At 40.2% G+C, this 21,876-nt stretch overlaps 1 protein-coding gene across 3 annotated transcripts in view; it reads right to left on the reverse strand.

The window, feature by feature from the left end:
• EFCAB11 (EF-hand calcium binding domain 11) overlaps nucleotides 1–21,876 on the reverse strand; it is a 165,998-nt gene that overhangs the window by 103,479 nt on the left and 40,643 nt on the right. Inside the window, exon 6 of one of the 3 annotated variants that reach the window (XM_063596369.1) lies at nucleotides 18,474–18,521. The exons of the other annotated variants lie outside the window; for them this stretch is intronic. Coding sequence (XP_063452439.1) covers nucleotides 18,503–18,521 — 19 coding nt within the window. The 3' untranslated portion in view covers nucleotides 18,474–18,502. The remainder of the gene's footprint in view (nucleotides 1–18,473; nucleotides 18,522–21,876) is intronic. 3 annotated transcript variants of the gene reach the window in all.

Genomic DNA, 21,876 nt, shown 5'->3' on the forward strand with positions numbered 1-21,876 from the left:
CCAGCCTTAGCCCACCTGGTGGGATGGGGAGTGTTAGTATCTCTCTGGAGGACAAATGACAGAAGGGTTCATATAAACAGTATCCTGACACAGTCATGCTTCCTGGATTTTAGAGTCAAGGATTTCTACAGAAAAGAAAGGTCTGATGGCCAGGCATGGTGGCTCACGCCTGTAATCCTAGCATTTTCGGAGGCCAAGGACAGCGGATCACCTGAGGTCAGGAGTTCGAGACCAGCCTGGCCAACATGGTGAAACCCCGTCTCTACTAAAAATACAAAAATTAGCCAGGCGTGGTGGTGCATGCCTGTAATCCCAGTTACTCCGGAGGCTAAGGCAGGAGAATCGCTTGAACTCAGGAGGCAGAGATTGCAGTGAGCCAAGACTGTGCCACTGCACTCCAGCCTGGGCAACAGAGTGAGACTCTGTTTCAAAAAAAGAAAAGAAAAGAAAAGAAAGGCCTGAGAGACCAGATGTGGAACTTCCTGTCCTTGAGCCTCAGTGTCCTTATCTATCGATGGGGCTCATAAAAGATCCCACCTTGCAGGGAGGTGGTGACCACGAATGAGATAGTGGACAGGATGTGCTCACCCAGAGCCTGCCGTGCTGTGAACTGAATGACAAAAGCTCTCATTCCCACTCCCTTTTTCTTGGCTGTGATGTGCCCACTCTGGCAGCATTCCTGGGCTCAGACACTGAGAAGCCAGCGTCAGGAAGCTGCTGCATGAGCAAAGGCAGGTGCGGGGAATTCCAGGGGGAGCTTGGCTTGGAGGCTCCTTATGTCCTCAGGCTAAAATGATTCTGGGAATGGGATTAATATGTGATGTCAAACCCAGGGTTGCTGGGTTTGCCCCCACCCTAGGCCCAGGGGCTGAAAAATGGATGTTGGAGGCTGGGATGAACATGAATGTGCAGCAACTATGTTGGGCACACAGTGGCCACTGTGATGAGCCACCAAGATCCCCCTTCCTGGCTGGGGAACCCATCAACCCTCTCCCCAGCTGCTGAAGTGCCGCTGGATGATGGACTTCAGCTTGCCCCACTCTCTGGGAAAGGCCCTCCCTTCAGGGCAGCCCGTATCCAAAGTCCATCTCCTGGGGGGCCTTAAAGGCCTTTCCCTCTTGCCCCAGCTCTGGACAACTCTGAAAGTCAAACCCAACTTTATCAGTCTCTGTGGGCTTGAGGACACTGTTGTGACATCATAGCCAAGTTATCCCCCTGCCCAATCCTGCTTCCTTTTCTTCCCCAAACAGGTATCCATTTCAAGAATATCCCCTAATAAACATCTGCACACTCGTCTCCAAAAAAAAAAAAAAAAAAAAAGATAATAGGATAGTAAACTTGGGTTTATATCAAAAATATAAAAGATGAATTGATATTAAAACTATACATATATACACAGACATGTTATTCATCATATTAATGAATTTCAAAAAATAACATCTCAATAGATACAGAAAAAGCATATAGTGAAATTTAATGCCAATTCTTGATTTTTTTTTTTCTTTTTTTGAGACGGAGTCTCTCTCTGTCGCCCAGGCTGGAGTGCAGTGGCGCGATCTCGGCTCACTGCAAGCTCCGCCTCCCGGGTTCACGCCATTCTCCTGTGCCCGCCATCACGCCCGGCTTATTTTTCGTATTTTTAGTAGAGATGGGGTTTCACCGTGTTAGCCAGAATGGTCTCGATCTCCTGACCTCGTGATCCACCCGCCTCAGCCTCCCAAAGTGCTGGAATTACAGGCGTGAGCCACCGCACCCAGCCTTGATTTTTTTTTTTTTTAATTTAAGTTCTGGGATACATGTGCGGAACGTGCAGGTTTGTTACATAGGTATACAAGTGCCATGGTGGTTTGCTGCACCTATCAACCTGTCATCTAGGTTTTAAGCCCCACATGCATTAGGTATTTGTCCTAATGCTCTGCCTCCAGTTGTCCCCCCCACCTCCGCCCCCGACAGGCCCCCAGTATGTGATGTTCCCCTCCCTGTGTCCATGTGTTCTCGTCAATTCTTGATTTTTAAAAAACTCAAGATAAACTAGACCAGATAAGAAATTCTTTAATCTGAGAAAGGATCTAACCCCTACGGCTATGATCAAATTAAGTGATAAAATATTGAAATCTTTCCCTTTGAGTTTCAGAACAAGACACTATCACCCCTGTAAGTCCTAGCCAGTGCATATGTCAGCAAAAAGAAATAAATGATATAAGGATTGGAAAGGAAGAAATAATTACTATTTTCCACTGATGTCATTATCTTTGTGGATCCTTAAAAATCTACAAAGTTAGCAAGGTTGTTAGCTAGAAGATTAACATACAAAAAGCAATTTCATTTCTATTGTTTCTACAAGTAATTTAAAAAACATAATTTTCAAAAGCTACTATTTACAATAGCAACAAAAACGATAAAATATGTAGGAAGAAATCCAACAAAAGAAGAAAACAAGTTGTGTGCAATATAGAGTAGTAATTAAAAGTATGAACTTTATATCCAAGCACCTTGGGCTAGAATCTTGCCTCTACTATTTACTAGCTGTGTGATCTACAGTGAGTTGATTAACCTCTCTGTGCCTCAGTTTCCTATGTGCAATATTTCATAATAATAGGATCTACCTCAAAAGACTGCTGTAAAAACTGCATACAAATAGAATGGGGGTTGGCATATAAGAAATACAGCGTAAGTGAAAACCAATGTGATTATGATGGTGACAGTAGTGTGATGGTTCAGAAAAAGAATTTTCTGAAATATCCAATGAAAAATATATTTATGAATAGGAAGACAATATTATTAAGATGTCAACTCTCCAGAAATTCATCTGTAAAGTCAATGTTAATCGAAATCTGAACAGAGTCTTTGGTTTTTAACAAGCTAGTTTCTGGAATTATTATGACAAAACAAAGAGCTGGAAATAATCAATACACTGCTAAAGATGAAAAATAAGGAGGGAGACTTGCCCTACTGGTATTAAGATTTTATGAGGACAGTGAGAAATTGGTGCAGAGACAGATTAAGTGACCAATGAAACAATAGAAAACACAGGAGCAGAGGCAGCAAAGCAGAACAGCAGAGAAAAGAGGGCACATTCAATAAACAGAGCTGAAAATACTGATTGTCCATATGGAAAAGGTGAAACTGGGTTCTCACACACGCCCTATTCATAAATCAATTCTAGAAGAATTACAGATTTAATTTTCAAGAGCAAAACTGTAAATTTTATGAAGAAAATATAGGTAATAGGTCTCTGACTTTGGGGGTAATGAAGGGTTTCTTAAACAGGACACCAGCCCTCTAACTATGACAAAGATTCATAAATTTAACCAAACTAAATTTACTTATGTCTGAAAAGTCACTTGAAGAAAGTGAAAAGACAAGTCACAAGCTGGGAGAAGATATTTGTTAACTAGACCGAATATTTGTACTGAGAACACATATAAAGAACACATTCAAATCAATAGAAGATGCAATCGAAAAATGGGTAAAAACCATGAACAGGTATGTCACAGAGGAGACTAGTAAAGGTGAAGAGATAAGAGAGAGAACTCATCATTCATCAGGGTAATACAAATCAAGCCGACAATGAGATATTAAACCCACTCAACCGGGAAAGATTAAGAAGTCTGACGGCCGGGCGCGGTGGCTCACGCCTGTAATCCCAGCACTTTCGGAGGCCGAGGCGGGCGGACCACGAGGTCAGGAGATGGAGACCATCTGGCTAACATGGTGAAACCCCGTCTCTACCTAAAATACAAAAAATTAGCCGGGCGTGGCGGCGGGCCCCTGTAGTCCCAGCTACTCACTCACAGGAGGCCGAGGCAGGAGAACGGCGTGAACCCGGCAGGCGGAGCTTGCAGTGAGCCGAGATCGCGCCACTGCATTCCAGCCTCGGCGGCAGAGCGAGACTCTGTCTCAAAAAAAAAAAAGAAGCCTGGCAAGAGTTGGAGAGGATGTCCATCAACAGAATATACTGTTGATGGAATGTAAATTGATATGAATTATTGAAAATATCATTTGGCATTATGATATTCCAGCACTATCTAAGTGAACATTCGTGTACCTTACAACCTAGCAATTCCATTCCTAAGTACATATCCAGAGAAGCATTGCACATGGGCACTAGGAGTTATGACACAAAAGTGTTCATACAGTATTAATAAGAAGAGAAAAAGGAAACAAAGACAAACTGTGGTAAATCCATACAATGGAATGCTATACTATTTTATTTTTTTAGAGTCAGGATCTTCCTCTGTCACCCAAGCTGGAGAGCAGTGGCACGAGCATAGCTCACTGAAGCCTCAAACTCCTGCAGCTTCAAACTCCTGCAGGCCTTGAACTCCTGGGCCCAAGCGATCCTCCCACCTCAGCCTCCACAGTAGCTAGGGCTATATGTATGTGCCACCACACCTGGCTAATTTTTATTTTGTATTTTTTGTAGAGATGGGGTCTTGCTTACTGCTTGGCGAGTCTTGAACTCCTGGCCTTGACAGGTCCTCCCGCCTTGGCCTCTCAAGGTGCTAGTATTATAGGCGTGAACCACTGTGCCCAGCCGCTAAACACATTTTAAACGAATGAATTATAGATAAAACAAGGATAAATATTAGAAACACTATTGAGTGAAACAAAGCAAGTCACAAAGACTACATACATTTGAAAATCTTTTTTACAAAGTTTAAAAACAAGGAAGATTAAACATTAGAGAAACATATAGGTATATATATGTATATGTGCATTTTTTTTTTTTTTTTTTTGAGATGGAGTCTTGCTCTGTCACCCAGGCTGGAGTGCAGTAGCGTGATCTTCGCTCACTGCAACCTCCGCCTCCAGGGTTCAAGCAACTTTCCTGCCTCAGCCTCCTGAGTAGCTGAGACTACAGGCGCATGCCACCCATCCCAACTAATTTTTTCTATTTTTAGTAAAGACAGGGTTTCACTGTGTTAGCCAGATGGTCTTGATCTCCTGACCTTGTGATCTGCCCACCTCGGCCTCCCAAAGTGCTGGGATTACAGGCATGAGCCACCGCGCCCAGCCGTGTGCATGTATTTTTAAAGCATGGGAATAATAAACACTCACTTCAGGATATCGGTTCCTATGGAAAAAGGCAGGAAGATAGGATGGAGGAGTGTGCGGATATATGTGAGTTAATGGTAATATTGTAGTTCTCGGGTTGACTGCATTAATTTTATTGTTAAACACACTAACTTAAATAAAGCAGTCACGCATGGAAAAATTATGTTTAAAAAATTGGCCGGGCGCGGTGGCTCACGCCTGTAATCCTAGCACTTTGGGAGGCCGAGACGGGCGGATCACGAGGTCAGGAGATCGAGACCATCTTGGCTAACACGGTGAAACCCCGTTTCTACTAAAATTACAAAAAATTAGCCGGGCGTGTTGGCGGGCGCCTGTAGTCCCAGCTACTTGGGAGGCTGAGGCAGGAGAACGGCGTGAACCCGGGAGGCGGAGCTTGCAGTGAGCCGAGATCGCGCCACTGCACTCCAACCTGGGAGACACAGCGAGACTCCGTCTCAAAAAAAAAAAAAAAAAAAAAAAAAAAAATTAACTATACACATTTACAAATTTACATCTAGTTACAATCTGATTCATAGTATTACACCATAGTTTTAATTTATGCAAACTTAATATGCCATTTTGGAATAATTTACCATAACATTTAACTTATTTATACAACCTGTTGGAAAGACTAGCATGTAAATACGGTTGAAAATAAGGAAGGAAAACAGTATACATTATTTCCATAAAGCTAATTTAAGCAAGTATGATGAACAGTTCCTTCAGTACTAAGAAACTGAAAAGATGTCATCAACAAAAAGCTAAAAGCACTGAAACCTATGTTTCTGTGAAACCTAAGGAATTCTAGCTAAGGAAATCTAGAAATGCACACCAACTTTATAAAAATAAAGAATAACATTATTATTCTATAATCCATTACAATGGAAAACACACTGTGCCAGGGGCCAAGAACCCTGGGTCCTAATCCTATTCCATGCCCACATTCACCCCCACCAAGGTGTAAGGCCTTGCATGGGTCATTTATCCTCGCATGTGTAAAATAAGAGACTGTACCACATGCTCTTTGAGGCTCTTTTTATGGTGAAAATCTATGCATGACCCTACAAGAAACTGTTCTTATGAAGAATTAGCAAAATCATGATGTGATTTTCTTTTTCTCGTTTTTGTTTTGGTTTTGTTTTGTTTTTTTGAGACAGGGTCTTGCTCTGTTGAACAGGCTGGAATGCAGTGGCACGATCTCGGCTCACTGCAACCTCCACCTGCCAGGTTCAAGCAATTCTCCTGCCTCACCCTCCTGAGTGGCTGGAACTATAGGCCCATGCCACCACGTGTGGCTAATTTTTGTATTTTTGGTAGAGACAGGGTTTCACCATGTTGACCAGGCTGGTCTTGAACTCCTGGTGTCAAGTGATCCACCCACCTTGGCCTCCCAAAGTGCTGGGATTACAGATGTGAGCCACCGCACCAGGCCTCTTTTTTTTTTTTTTAGGAGGCAAAGTATCACTCTGTCATCCAGGCTGGGGTGCGGTGGTACAATCGTAGCTCACTGAAACCTCCAATTTCTGGGCTCAAAGGATCCTCCTGCCTCAGTCTCCTGAGTAGCTGGGACTACAGGGGTGTGCCACAATGCCCAGCTAATTTTTTTTCATTTTCTGTAGTGACGGGGTCCCGCTATGTTGCCCAGGCTGGTCTTGAACTCCTGGCCTCAAGCCATCCTCCCACCTCGGCCTCCCAAAGTGCTAGGATTCCAGGAGTGAGCCACCATGCTTGGCCTGCAATTTTCTTTTATAAGTATCATCATATGCAATTTAGTACTCAAATGCCTTCGGATGATGACAATGTCCACAAGCTCTACGGAGAGAATGAAATATTAATACAGCATTGCCATCAGAATAGTTAAAATGCAAAAGCTGTGTTACACGTAGAGAGTTGCCAAGTGGTAGACAAATTTTCTTTTTGGTAGGTCACACTTGTTTTATGGTATAGCCTTTTCATGCAACTATACTGAGGCTAAAAAATCATAATTTAAGCAGTAAGCATTTAATTCTATAATGTAAAAGAACTTGAAACATAATGTAAATCTTAGAGAAATATTCAAACTGGCTAATACAGAAAAAGAAAGATGAGCAACTGTTCAAAGTGAGTATTGCAATAGGCAGAAAATCACCAGGGAGACCCCATTTACATGCTCAAGTAACACTACACACATGCTCTCCAAAATTCTAGACTTTGGACATGCCAAACAGTCCCAGGCTTTTTTCTTTTTTTCACGTTCTCTCTAAAACCTCTGGGAAAATATATAGTCCTGTTATATATCAAAAGATAATCCCTCCCCCACAAAAAGTGAGGACAGGCCACAAGTGGGTAAAAATTTCTGTGACTCACACATAAGAAATAATTAGTACCCAGAATATGTAAAGAGCCCCTATAAATCATTTTAAAATAGACTATGCAATATTTTTTATGTGGGCCAATACATAAATAGGAAATTGACATTGAACAGGAAACCCAAAGGGCTAGGAGACATGATGAACTTTGTAAGTAATGAGAAAAATTAAAAATCAGAATAAGATGCCATTTCACACCCATCAAATTGGCAAAAACTAGAGTTCAGTAACAAGTGCTGGTGAGTATATGGATAGAAAGGAATTCTGGTGCACTGCGGGTAATACTGTGAACTGGCCCAACCACTTGGGAAACAAGTCAACTGCTGATATGAATACACTAAAGACCCTGCCACTCCACTCTAAAGGGTAAACCTGCTTAATGTGGGCTGTATTTTAGCAAACCAATCCCTCCAATAGAGCTATGTCACTAAGAAAGCTGAAATTTCTATCTATTACTCTCTTGCACTTGGAGTCGAATTTTCAATTGATTCTGGAGGGGAAAAGAAGGTGCTGGTTATTGTGCCCCCTGGTGCCCCAACAGAATACTATACAGTAGGGAGAATAAATGAAAGACACATGGATCAATGTGGATAATTCCTAAGAATATAATAAGAGAAAAAGCAATATGCATTTATATAAGGTATAAAAATAAGCAAACCAATACTCTGTATTATTTAAGATATATAAATCCATGTCATAAAATATAAAGACATACACGAATGATTAAACAAAAAATCAGGACAGTGATGATCTCTAGGGCAATCAGGCAGGGCTACCCAGGGGGCTTTAACCATGGCTAGAATGGAATATTTTGTTTCGTAACCTGGGAGGAACATAAATGGACAAATTTTCTGACTTGAATATTTCATATATGCATCATACACACTTACATACCACACATACATCTATAAGAAAATAAGAAGCACAGCTGAAAAAGCCATGAGGGCTGCCTAAAATGTCTTGCCCTGTCACATTCAGGCTTTGTCAGCTGTTTTCCAGAACCTTCCGGAACACAGCCAGTGGGAAGGATTGGCCATGCCTGGAGATAGATACTAAATGTGGTACTGACTTCTACAGTTTTATTCTAAACAGGAGGAAAATCTATTAAACCACAGAATCAGGGAGAGTTAGAAAGAATAAAGCAAAACAAACATCCAGGGAGTGGAATTAATATCAGCAAATCACAGAAAGACTTCTAGAGCTTACCTTTGCTAACATGAAAGGTAAATTATTGCTTTTTTTTCTTTTTTAATAACAGTCTTTTCGTTAATTATCTCTGAAGGAAGATTCAATAACTGCTCTTGGTAATGCATTTCAACGTCTTATAAATCACTGGAAAGTTTAATTCGGTGGAAATTTTAAGTCAGTATATTATGACTACATATGGTATGAAGACACGGGGAAAGGAAATAGTCTACATTATTTCCTGATCCTCTAGTGTAAATCAGACACTCTGAATCATAACCATCGTAACAGAAGATCTGTGTTGCCTCATTTAAAAGCATATATGTTTGTAAACTTTCACATATTTTATTAAACTGTTAATTTTTTTAAAACTTCTTACCCCTATTCTTCCCAGAAGAGAGGTATTCAAATGATAAACACTTCTTGGTCTGATGCATAAGCAGGACTCAAAATCATTTTTTTATGTCTTGTATCGCCAGTGGAGAGAAACAAATGATGACTATGTTAACATTACATATCACTGCCATTTAGATTAGATATTTGGCCCTTATGATCATTTTACTGCTTGTAACCTAAGGATAAAAAAGATGGTACAAAAGATAGGTGCTCACTAATTGAAATAATAGACATAATCTAGGAAAGTTGCTCTAAAATGAAAGCCTATCACAATTTCTTCTGCATTCATCTGTAAAATGGCCCAAGTGGACTCATCCGTTTCTTGGGCCCAGCACGCACCAAGAAAATATCTGTTGAACTGAATTTAACTGATAATGGGAAAGAAACATGAAAAGAAGCTGGGGACCCCAAGCCAGGATACAGCAACCCACTAGCATGACTTTGTACACTGGGAATGCCAGAAAACCTACACATCTTGAGAAATCTAAGGTCTTTCTTTGACTCTTCATTTCCCTGTAAGGTACAGGGACATAAATATATAATACAATATAAATACAGAACATGGTGTGAAATATGATATGACATAATGGAATGTAACACAATACAGAATATAATATGGGTTGAGTTATCCTTAATCCAGAATCTGAAATCTGAAAGCTCCAAAATCTGAAACTTTTTGATATTATACATGATATTCAAAGACAATGCTCATTGGAATGTATAAGATTTCAAATTTTCAGATTGGGCATGCTCAACCAGTAAGTATAATGCAAATATTACAAAATCTAAAAAAAAAATCCAAAATCCAAAACACTTCTGGTCCCATGCATTTCCGATAAGGGCTACTCACCCTGTCATATAAAAGAAAGAGGTAGCAGCCATGACTAACACAGCATCCTGCCCTGCCTACCTCTCAAATTTTGCTCAGACCTTGCTGCCTCTTGTTCGCTGCAACCCAGCCACTCTGGTTTTCTTTTAGTTTCTCAGTCCCTCTAGGCTTATACCCATCTCAGACCCTTTGCAACTGCTTTTCCTCTTTCTGGATGGCTCTTCGTCATTTAGGTCTCAGTTCAAATGTCAGCCCCCAAAAATGTCTTCCCTAACTTCCCAATTTTAAGCAACCCCTTCCCCATTCAAACGTTTTCTATAATTTATTCTGTTTTACTTTTCTTACAGTGTTTTATCTCTATCTGAAATTAACTTGTTTACTCAGTTATTATCTGTCTTCTCCCAAGGAAACTGTGAACTCCCTGACAGCAGGGACCTTGTTTGCTGTGTTGGTGGCTCTATTCCCAGCATCCAGAATGGCCCCTGGTGTACAGAAGGTGCTCCAATAACCACTTTCCAGTAGATTAATAAAAATATGCCAGCCCAATTTAAAATCCTTAATCTCAAGGCTTCCAAGAATATAACAAATGTGTTCCCTATTTTATCTAATTCATATTGGGTTTACTTAAAAATGGGGGAGGGCAGAGGAAAATAGAATACTTAGAATTAGATTATTAATACTTAAGATTAGATATTAGAGAGAGTTGATACCACTCAGAACACCACTGAACTAAATGCTGTTATTTAATTTACGTATTTTAATCATACTGATCTAAGCCATTCAAGACTAAAAATAAATCCTTTCACTATTTTTACTCTAAGCACTAATTTAATTATATTCTGTTACTAAAGCTATTACATTATTTTCTATCCAAATTACCTTGTACTTTTCTAGCAATGATATTAGCTATCTCAATACATCACAGGTATTCTTGTAGTATAAGAGATAGCAAGAGGTGAAACACAATGTGAAGATATTACTGAATAAAATGCTTCTAAAATGTGGTTCCTTCTCTCAGCCAGAAAAAGGAGACACAACACATTAGGTCAGTCATTAGGAGGAAACAGCCCCATGAACAATGCCGCATCTGCGTTACACATGAATCTGGCTCTCCTACATGTCTAGTAGAATTTGAATAACTGTGTTTTACTGAATACACATTTAAAACAGAAAGCTACCCCTTACAAAACAAATTCAAGAAGCGTTCAAACACAATTTTGCTGGCACAGTTTCAGAATCTAACTATAGTGAGATATTTTGTCTCAGATTTAAACCTCCTCATTTTTCAAGCTAACCTGTTGTAACTAATAGGTTTTAAAATAATGAACAACCACAGAACTATAAAAAATATTCCACTTTCATAAAGCCAAAGATCATTCTGTCTGATATGGTTTCATTTTGAAAACTTCATGCATTTGAAAAACATTATACACTCCAGGAAGAAATGGTCATTTTCAGTGAAAGAAAATGTTACTGGGATACAGCTTTAGCACAAAAGTGAAATATACACTGCTAAGCAAAGGCTGTTTTGCTATTTGACGAATAGAGAACTTGTTTCCTTATAATGGGTAAAAGAGAAGGGGGGGGCAATTCTGGGTGTTTGCAAATGAAGAACACAAGAATGCAAAGTTTTAAAAATAGATCTGAGAAAATATTAGCACTTTAAATCAATGTTAATTTTGGACTACGTTCAAGAAACTACAAGAGATAAAACAGAACTATGGTATCAGGGCATGTGAATAACCACAATTTATTATCTACCTTTAAGATCACTTCTTAGAAGTGCAGAACTTTGAAATGCATTAAAACTTTGGTTAAAGAAGCATCTCAAACCACATCTATCATATGTACACAATGGAACAAAAACTCAGGCGCTAATGTGGCAAAAGGCATGGCATCAGATGGATTCCTTTTTTTTATATATTTATACCCCTATTTTATTAATTCTGTTCCTCTAGAGAACTCTAACACAAACATATCTGTTTTTTTAATTATTATTATACTTTAAGTTCTAGGTATATGTGCACAACATGCAGGTTTGTTACATAGGTATACATGTGCCATGTTGGTTTGCTGCACCCATCAACTCGTCATTTACATTAGGTATTTCTCCTAATGCTATCCCTCCCCCAGCACCCTACCCCCTGACCGGCCCTGGTGTGTGATGTTCCCCACCCTCTGTCCATGTGTTCTCATTGTTCAACTCCCATCTATGATTGAGAACATGCAGTGTTTGGTTTTCTGTCCTTGTGAGTTTGCTTAGAATGATGGTTTCCAGCTTCATCCATGTCCCTGCAAAGGACATGAACTCATCCTTTTTTATGGCTGCACAGGATTCCATGGTGTATATGTGCCATATTTTCTTAATCTAGTCTATCATTGATGGACATATGGGTTAGTTCCAAGTCTTTACTATTGTGAATAGTGCCACAATAGACATACGTGTGCATGTGTTTTTATCGTAGAATGATTTATAATCGTTTGGGTATATATCCAGTAATGGGATGGCTGGGTCAAATGGTATTTCTAGTTCTAGATCCGTGAGGAATCACCACACTGTCTTCCACAATGGTTGAACTAATTTACACTCCCACCAACAGTGTAAAATTGTTCCTATTTCTCCATGTCCTCTCCAGCATCTGTTGTTTCCTGACTTTTTAATGATCGCCATTCTAACTGGAGTGACATGCTATCTCACGGTGGTTTTGATTTGCATTTCTCTGACGACCAGTGATGATGAGCATTTTTGCATATGTCCGTTGGCTGCATAAATATCTTCTTTTGAGAAGTGTCTGTTCATATCCTTTGCCCACTTTTTGATGGGGTTGTTTTTTTTCTTGTAAATTTCTTTAAGTTCTTTGTAGATTCTGGATATTAGCCCTTTGTCAGATGGGTAGATTGCAAAAATTTTCTCCCAGATGGGATCCTTTGTTGGGGGTGGTCACCTAGATCACCCCTCAGGTTTTGAGATTTATTAGTTTTTTCTATGCTCTTTGCTCAAAGTAAGTCACAAGTCAGCTTTGATTTGGGGAGTGAAGAAATAAATTCTTCCTCCTGCTGGGAAGAGAGCCCAGTCACTTTACACAGGTGCATGCACAGGGATGGAAGGAGCTGTGACCATCTCTGCAAACAATCTACCACTGTATCCTATGAGTACATGTGGTCCCTTTCTAGTGAAATGGGTCTGAATAATAAGGCTTGGAGGATTCACAGGAGATCTCTTAAGTCAATGAAGTCAATATGTGAGATGTTTACTATAGTTACCATAAAAATTCCTCTCCTTACCCATGCACACGAAGCATGAAGACTTGTACTTTCTAGGTATAGAACAATGTTCCACATGTTAGGGAGAGATCTAGACCCAGTCCTAACCACCACTAAGAGAGAGACAGATCACACTGATGAAGAGTTGTACAGCAATGCTAGTCAGGTGGCACGTGCTTAGTGCAAAATGACAGGTATAGAGCCTACTGTCACAAGCATTGAAAAGAAGGGATACTCATTGAGGAATGAGCTGATCAAAACACATCTTTCAGGAGAGGACCCAGTCTCATGCTGAGGAAGGGACAGGGCTCACAGACCAGGGAACAGGGGAGAGGCCATCTCAAGAGTTATCATTTGCAAAAGGGGATGTAGAAAATGGGCACAAAGTATTTAGGTAACTAGTTCATCTGGAGAGAAGTAACAGGAAAAAGAGCCTAAAAGAAGAGGAGGAGTCAGAGAGTAGCCAGCCTTGAGGACCGAGTTATGGAGTTTGGCCTTTAGCCTGTACATTTAGTTGGGAGGCCTAGACACTAAGTGATGAGAAGAGGGCTGACAGCAGAAAGACACTGAATGAGGAAAGGGACTTGGTAATTGAATGGATTTAGAGCAAAGACGGAAAAGGAAAAATCAATGACTGCAAGAATGAAACAGAAAATCATGATATCACTGACGAAACAGAAAGAACAACAAGGGATGAGGATGATGACTTTCACTTTAAATATGGTGAACTCAAGGTGACAACAAGCAATGTGAAACATTTTCAGCTATTTAAAGTGTGGGACTTTGGGAACATTAACCTCTCCAAGCTCAGTTTTCTTATCTGTAAAATAGAAATAGTAATACTGTACATCTCATAAGGTTATCATGAGGATTACATGAAATACTGACAATGCCTGGCACTCATTAGAGCACTAAAATAAATAAATAAATAAAATAAAGGTAACTTTCCCCATCATCATCATCCAGTTCATCATTTGACAAACAGCCCAATAACTCTTTTCTGTCACATCAATTCATGATTACCTGATGTATCTGTTAATCAGGTTTGGTTTTGTTTCAATACAACTGAGATAATTTAAAATATCCTATTCTAATGGCAGTCCTTGTAAATTTCCTATAGCATTTGGGTTTGGGCGATTTATAGCTAGAAAATGGCTTCAATTCTATGACAAATTCATTATTGCAACTCATTGAAACTAGTATGTCAGCTGACGCATCTAAATTAGAAGTGAACATTTGATGTCTACGGTTTTTCCTAAGAAATATAACCTAGTAGGTTTTAAAGTGTGGTTCTTTACATTGAAAAATTGAAGACAGAAAATTGTGTGTGATTTAATGATAATTTGCAACATGCTAAAAATCCCTTTGAAATGAAAGATTTTGTTTTGTTTTGTTTGGGGAATATGAAAATAAGATTAAAGAGTATAACATTTTATGGTAATGTTGTAGCCAGGAGGGGAACATTAGCAATGGGAAAACTGAGGGAAGGAAAATCCCAAGTCAGTTTGAGAATTTAACATTATTAGTATACTGGACAGTGAAACAAGTATTTATCATGCACATAGTAGGTGCTTAATGAACTTTTGTGAAATAATGTTAAATGAAATTAATGAAACCAAATTATTTTTTTTCTCTACTTCTTACCATTAGATCACTGTACTATTAATTATAATATTCTTTAAAGAGTGAGTAAACAAAAGGTTTAGAAAGAGAGAATCAAGGTATTTTAAAGCTAGAAGTCCTTCAGAAGTAGAAACTGAAGTCCAGGGAGGTTAACAGACATCAGTTTCCCTACATCAGTTTCCCATGACAGATGCCTACATTAGTTTCCCACGACTATGACATTCAAACTTGGAAGAACTGACCAACAGCCCCTGCACATCCTACCACCCCATGATGGAGAAGAAAGAGTTACAGAGAAACTCAAGCCTGTCAATTCTGTGATTTGTTTGAGGGTCTAACAAAAGGTTGAGATGAGCAGGTGGATTCTGAGAAATGTAGACTTCAATTATTTAAGTCATAAATGTTTCCTATTATGATGATGTTTAAACAGTTCATGACAGTAAAAAATACAGATGTTTTTGGACATTAACAGAGTCACATTTTACAGTATTGCAGTATGAGGTTTTTGATATTTTTATCAAAAGATTGTATGACCAAATTGCCAGATATCAGGCATTTTATAAAAAGAATGTACAATTCAGCTAAAGTGTTTTCATATATCCCCAACCTTAGGGCTATGAAAAGGGTTATGGTCATAGATTATATAGCTCTATTTTTCACTATGAAAATTTATATGCTGTCTAGATCTTTATTCTATTGAAACTGAACTGGAAAGCCCCTTAAATAAAATGGTTCCTTCAAAATCTACAGACTGTAATAGATCTGATTGATAAAGAGATTCAAAATCCCTTTTTAAGGGTACACCTGTGGGGAGAGAGAAAAAGGAAAGGCAAAGATCCTCCTTTACATGGTGGCTGTATCTATTTGTGTTTCCAATGTGGAGTCAGACTGTCTGGTCCAAGCCAAATTCCAGCAGTTAATGGGATCTTAGCTAAGTCACTCAGCTGCTTTGTACCTGTTGCCTCGTCAGTAAAATGGGAACAATCACAGTAGCCACCTCATGGGGTCGTTGTGCGGATCAAATGAGTTAATGCAAGTAAAGCATTTAGAACAGGGCTTGGCACACAGTGAGCACTAGATATCAGCTAGCTATTTTTATCACTCCCTCACATCTATTTACTCACTGGAATAGCCCCCCAGCTGGGCAGGATGTGATACCACTGTCATCTCTCAATTATTCACAGTGAAGAGGAGGGGTGGACCTTTCAAGATTAATACCCATTTGTCTGTTGTCAAATATTCCTGAAGTCAAAAACCTTTTATGTTCTCCCATTTTCCCTAGGGTTAAGTCTAGACACCATAATAACAACATGAATAAGCAGTGAGAGCTAGTTATGGGCCAGGCACAGTGTTTGACAGGCATTCGCTCGCTTAATCCTCCAAACAACTCTGGTGTAGGTTCTCTTAATACCTGCAGTTTATAAATGAAGAAACTAAGGCACAGAGAAGTTAAGTAACTTGCCTTGGAAATCCAAACTCCAAAATGCTCCAAAATCCGAAACTTTCTGAGTACCAATATTACACCACGAGTGGAAAATTCCACACATAAGTATTTAAGACAAACTTCTTATGCACAAAACTATGAAAAATATTGTATAAAATTACCTTCAGGCTTTGTGTATAAGGTATATATGAAACTTAAATGAATTTTGTGTTTAGACTTGGGTCCCATTCTTATGTTATCTCATTATGATATGCAAATATTCCAAAATCTGAAAAAATTAAAAAATCTGAAACGTTTCTGGTCCCAAGCGCTTTGGATAAGAGATACTCAACCTGTAGCTGGTTCTCCTCACCTTACCTCAATCCATCTTATCGAAGGTATTGTTCTATGTAGGTACACAATGGAGATCAGTTGTGAAGTATCTAGGATACTCAACTACAAGTGGGAAAAGAGAGGGATTCCCTCAGCGGCAGGTTTGTTCTAGACTGGCTGAGCAGGAAGAGCCAACGTGTGAATGGCAATGAATTTCAGGGGTCAAAGGAGATCACTGAACTCAGGCTAGATCTAAGCTGGCACCAAAATCCCAGGGGAGCCAAGATAGTAGGCAAAACAACAGACTCTCTGGGCAATGGTAAAGCCTGGATCCAGTTGGTGCTCCAGATGACACATTTAGTGTAGAGTAAGAGCCAGCCCAGAGCTAGGGAAAAGACACAGTCCTGGCCTTTAAGACAGGAAGCTAGAGAAAAGGAGCTGATGTTTGAGATGAGCCCTCATGCTAATCAGAAAAATGCATGCTGGACTGGACAAACACTGTGGAGTTAAAGAGAAGGCTGAGTTGGGAAAATGGTCCCTAGGAACAGCCCAAATAGAGGCTATTCTTGCCACATTTTAATCCATTCTCCACACTACACTAGGAGAGATCATGTAAGTCTGATCACATCGGCTGGGCATGATGACTCACGCCTGTAATCCCAGCACTTTGGGAGGCCAAGGTGGGCGGATCACCTGTGGTGAGGAGTTTGAGACCAGCCTGGCCAATGTGGCAAAACCTCGTCTCTACTAAAAATACAAAAAATTAGCTGGGCGTGGTGGCACGCACCTGTAATCACAGCTACTTGGGAGGCTGAGGCAGGGAGAATCGCTTGAAGCCAGGGGGCGGACGTTGCAGTGAGCTGAGATCGCGCCATTGCACTTCAGCCTGGGCGACAGGGCAAGACTCTGTCTCAAAAAACAAAACAAAACAAAAAATGTCTGATCACCTCACTTCCCTACATTTCGATGGCTTCCCGGTATCCTCAGGATAAAGTCTGAACTCTTACAAGACCCTCATCACCTGGCACTGCCTATCTCTCCAGTCTCATCACTCTGCATTCATCTCTCGTTCCACCCACCCACTGAAAAAAATAGGTGTATTTGATAGTAGGCTAACTATGCGTAACAACTCTGTTATTCATGCTCTCCCGCTGACCTCTGCAGATGCACTCTGTCCAGAATATGCCCTCTCTCCTTGCCTGGCTAAGGCGAAGTCAGGCAAATGGAGACCATCCTCCAGGTCTCACGCTGGCTATCACTTCTCTGATGTCAGCCTTGGTGCCCCCTCCCCAGTCTGCAGCAAGCGTTCTTCTTCTCCATAGTACTTTGTAGTCATCTTTCAGGATTAACCATCTTGGATTCTAACCACCTACATCCTCGACTAGACTCTAAGCTCCTAAAGGGCAGAGCAGTTTCTATCTTGTTCATTTTCATACAATCCCAGTATCTGCAATGCAGAAGATTCTAACAAATATGTGTTTCCAAAACAAAGAAAGATATAAGCCTGAGAATAAAAGAGCACAGGGAAAGATCTCTCTTACAGTGATTAGGGGACAAAGAGAAGGCAGGAGTGCATTTTGGCCACGTTAAGTGTGAGGTGAAGGCCACACATACAATCAGGGGTCTTGAGAGGATTTAAAATGTCTAGTGACCGGGTGCAGTGGCTCACGCCTGTAATCCCAGCACTTTGGGAGGCCGAGGCAGGCAGATCACTTAAGGCCAGGAGTTCGAGACCAGCCTGGCCAACATGGTGAAACCCTATCTCTACTAAAAATACAAAAATTTGCTGGGTGTGATGGCGGGCACCCGTAATCCTAGCTACTCGAGAGGTTGAGGCATGAGAATCACTCGAACCAGGAGGCGGAGACTGCAGTGAGCAGAGACTGTGTCACTGCACTCCAGCCTGGGCAACAGAGTGAGAATCTGTCTCAAATACATACATACATACATACATACATACATACATAAAAATGTCTAGAGAAGGTCTAAGTTTCGTCACTGAATGTTTACTTACCAAAAAATGGGTGTCTTAGGGTACTCATGTCACTTGGAGTGTTGCCAGCTTCACTCGGAAGACAGGAGAGTCGGATGGGTTTTTATATTGTGGGAAGAAGCAGGAAGAATGGCAGAGGAGGGAGAACAAAAAGATTCAGAAAAGTTAAGCTACTTCTATCTCTTTAGAATTAACATGAGCCTAATGATTGGAGGACAGGGTAAAAAAACAAAGAGCTAAATAAAGAGAACTAGAGACAATGTAGTATAATATTCGGATGTACAAACTATAAAGTCTATTTTGTTTTAATAATTAACAAAGGTGCACCTAGTACACACACTACGGATCAGGCTTGGGGAAAACAGACAAATGAATCCAAGACTACTCATTTTGTGAGAGCTTAAAGCAAACAACTTTTAGCAGTATTTTAAAGCAAGCTAGTAAAATAAATAGAAGTGAAGTCCAAGGGATTTAAACATGAAAATTTGGGGAAAAAAGAACTTCGCAAAGCAAAACAGACAAAATACAAGGCTAACCAAACAAAGGCTAAATCAAATAAATAGGCATTGCCGTGTGCCCTGGAGAACTGCCAAGGAGAGTGAATTTCAACAAAGAATGCTTCTGCCACCAGTTAGGAAAACTTCAATTCCAGAAAGGCTGAAGGAATGCTGCAGGCACTGCCGAGTGACAAGGGGGGTTTGGGGGTGGAGAGGCAGTAGGTCAGACGTTATTTCAGACTATGCAGACAAACACGAGAACCTTCCTCAAGACAAGTAAAGGCAGCCCACTCCCTCCCAACGTGCTCCGCACACAGCTCCTTGTAAGAAACAAATCCAGGTCAAAGATGAGAAATTTGCATCTTCAAGGACTGCCTGTAGCAGCCTTCTCTTCTCAATTTGCAGATAAAAAGACCCCTGTAAATACTTCTCAGCCACCATCCTAGTATCCACAGTCTTGAGATGAAACAAGTCCACGTAGCCCAAGCACAACAAAGCACCAGCAATCATTGTGTGAGCCTGGATGCTGGGAACAGAGTCCTGCGGCTTTGGGGCTAGAATTGCTGTAGATCAACCAAGTATTATTCTCTAGGTCAGAGCACAGTTCTCCATTCAGTTGTGGCCTGTAGTAGTCATGGCAATAGAAACCACCACTGCCACGGCAGCAGTCCCCACTGACAGAGCACGTGTCCTGTGCCAGGCACAGGGCTGAGCAATTTGCATGAATTATCCCTGTTAAGCCTCCTAACAACCTGTCATTATCTTAATTTTATAGCTGTTCCCTCTACAGATGGGGAAACTAAGGCAAGCTGAGATACTTTTCAAAGGTCTCACAGCTAATAAGCAATGCAGCAGGGATTTAGATCCAGAGAATTGTTCTAGAACACGCTTTCTTAGCCAACAGAATGGCCAGAAGTCCACAAAAGAAGGCAGTGGCTAATCAACAAGCATTTATTCATTGTTGGTATGCTATAGACTATGAACTATGTGGGTTAAAACTGAGGTAAAATGGTTTCATTGAAAAAAGAAAAAACTAGAATTCCTTTTACTCCCACTTAAAAAAAAAATCCTGAACTTTATTGGCCTTTAAAGAGAAAAAGGATCTCTATTCTAACGTCTAGCATGTCTATCCAGCAAATATCTAGGTTGTTCAAACCGTTAAGGAGACTAACAAATCAAAACAGGAGTTGATGATACATAGCTCAGGGGCTTTTTTTTTCTTTTTTAGTTGGCATTACCCAGGCTGATTTAGATCTAAACCCTGGGGGGCCCTCAGGATCTGAAGTTCCTTAAGGTTTCCTGGGCTTCCTGGGCTTAGTTAGCATTGTTTTTCCTTCAAATTTCTATACTGCTCTATTGAAATATCTGTACATTAATATATGCTTTTTTTACATGACCTATTTTTCCAGTGGGACTGAGGATGAAAATTACAAATGCATATTTAAAGCCATAGGAATATTTAAATTCTCCCTGTTTTTGTCATACGTTTGAGTACTTTCTATGCGCGACGAAAGATAAAAACTTGTGTGCATGATTAATTGTAATGATGAAAGAATGCTAGGCAGTTGCTTAAGAAACGGGAACAACAAAGGAATAAACTACTGCAGGCATCACCAGGACTGGAATGACACTGCTCTGTGTACTCGATTTCCATGGCAACTAGCAATGGGAAGATGAATGTTTCATAGTCACTCTGCTCTGCAGTACACGTCTATAAATCAAACTTGCATAAAGAGCACAAGATTTCTGCTGTGGGCTGTACTCAGAGCTGGTTTATTTTCCTGTTACTGTATAATTATGGAAAAGAAGCACAAAACAATGAGGTCATTTTTAGTGGGGAACAAACTCAGAAATTACTAATACACCTGCGGCATATGATGCCATTCATCTAGCAAGAAACGAGAAGCAGGCAAGGCAGGCGTGAATGAAAACGCTGCCTGCTTCTGTGGGGAACTCATTGGCTCTGGCTGAGAACTGCACATGACAGGCCTGGTGTGCCCTGCCTCCCCTCAGCTCAGCTCTGAGAGGGAAGTAGGAGCACCTTAATTAACTGCCGAAGGTACGGCCAAAGTTTTCATTTTGGTAACGGGGCGGACATGATACTCCATATTTAGCATGAAAGTTTATTGAGATGGGACAAGTATATATTTATCTACTGAAAATGGCTCATTGTATAGGAGTTAGGATGGACAAATAATGTCTTGGCATGGAGACCTGAGTTTTGATCCAGGTCTATGTAACCTTGGGTGAGTCACATACGTTTGTTTGACTTCCATTTTCTTAGCTAGAAAATAAGGGAGATGGCATATGTGATTCCTAAAGTCCCAGCCACTATCCAGTTCTATGATTCCGTAATCTCTAAATCTTAAGGGTCTGAATCTTTCAATCGAATCTAATCAAAGATGTTAGTTGTGCTATTCCTAAAAAAAATATACCTTATACAGTTGTATTTTAAAATTCTATACTGGGCTAAAGCTCCTAATTAACAGTGTTTTATGACTTTACCAACCACACTGAAGGCTTCTTCTGATTTGTTCATTCTTCCAAACATGATGCTATCAAAAGCTTAATACAACTATCAGAGTTTTTCAAAGTTAAAATTTTCTTTACAGTCTTATAACTTTTTAAAGTAATATTTTTAAAAATATTTAAATTTCTCTTTCTTGCTCTTCCATAGATTAGGGCTGCTTATCAATTCCTGCCAAGCAGAAAACATCCTGCTTCTTGAGTCTGCAGCTCTCAGAAGCATCTTCAGGCTCTCTGGGAATTCATCTTTGTATGCCGGAGACCCAGCAATAATAATGTTGAGTAAAAGTTTGTGGAATAAATGGATGAATGAACTGTTGGGGACACTGTTGCTACACCTGTCAGCAACCCTGTGCTCCCTTCTCCAATCTTAAACATTTAGGCAGATTCAGATCAACATG

Source organism: Pan paniscus, chromosome 15 (assembly GCF_029289425.2).
Source record: "Pan paniscus chromosome 15, NHGRI_mPanPan1-v2.0_pri, whole genome shotgun sequence".
NCBI classification, from domain to species: domain Eukaryota; kingdom Metazoa; phylum Chordata; class Mammalia; order Primates; family Hominidae; genus Pan; species Pan paniscus.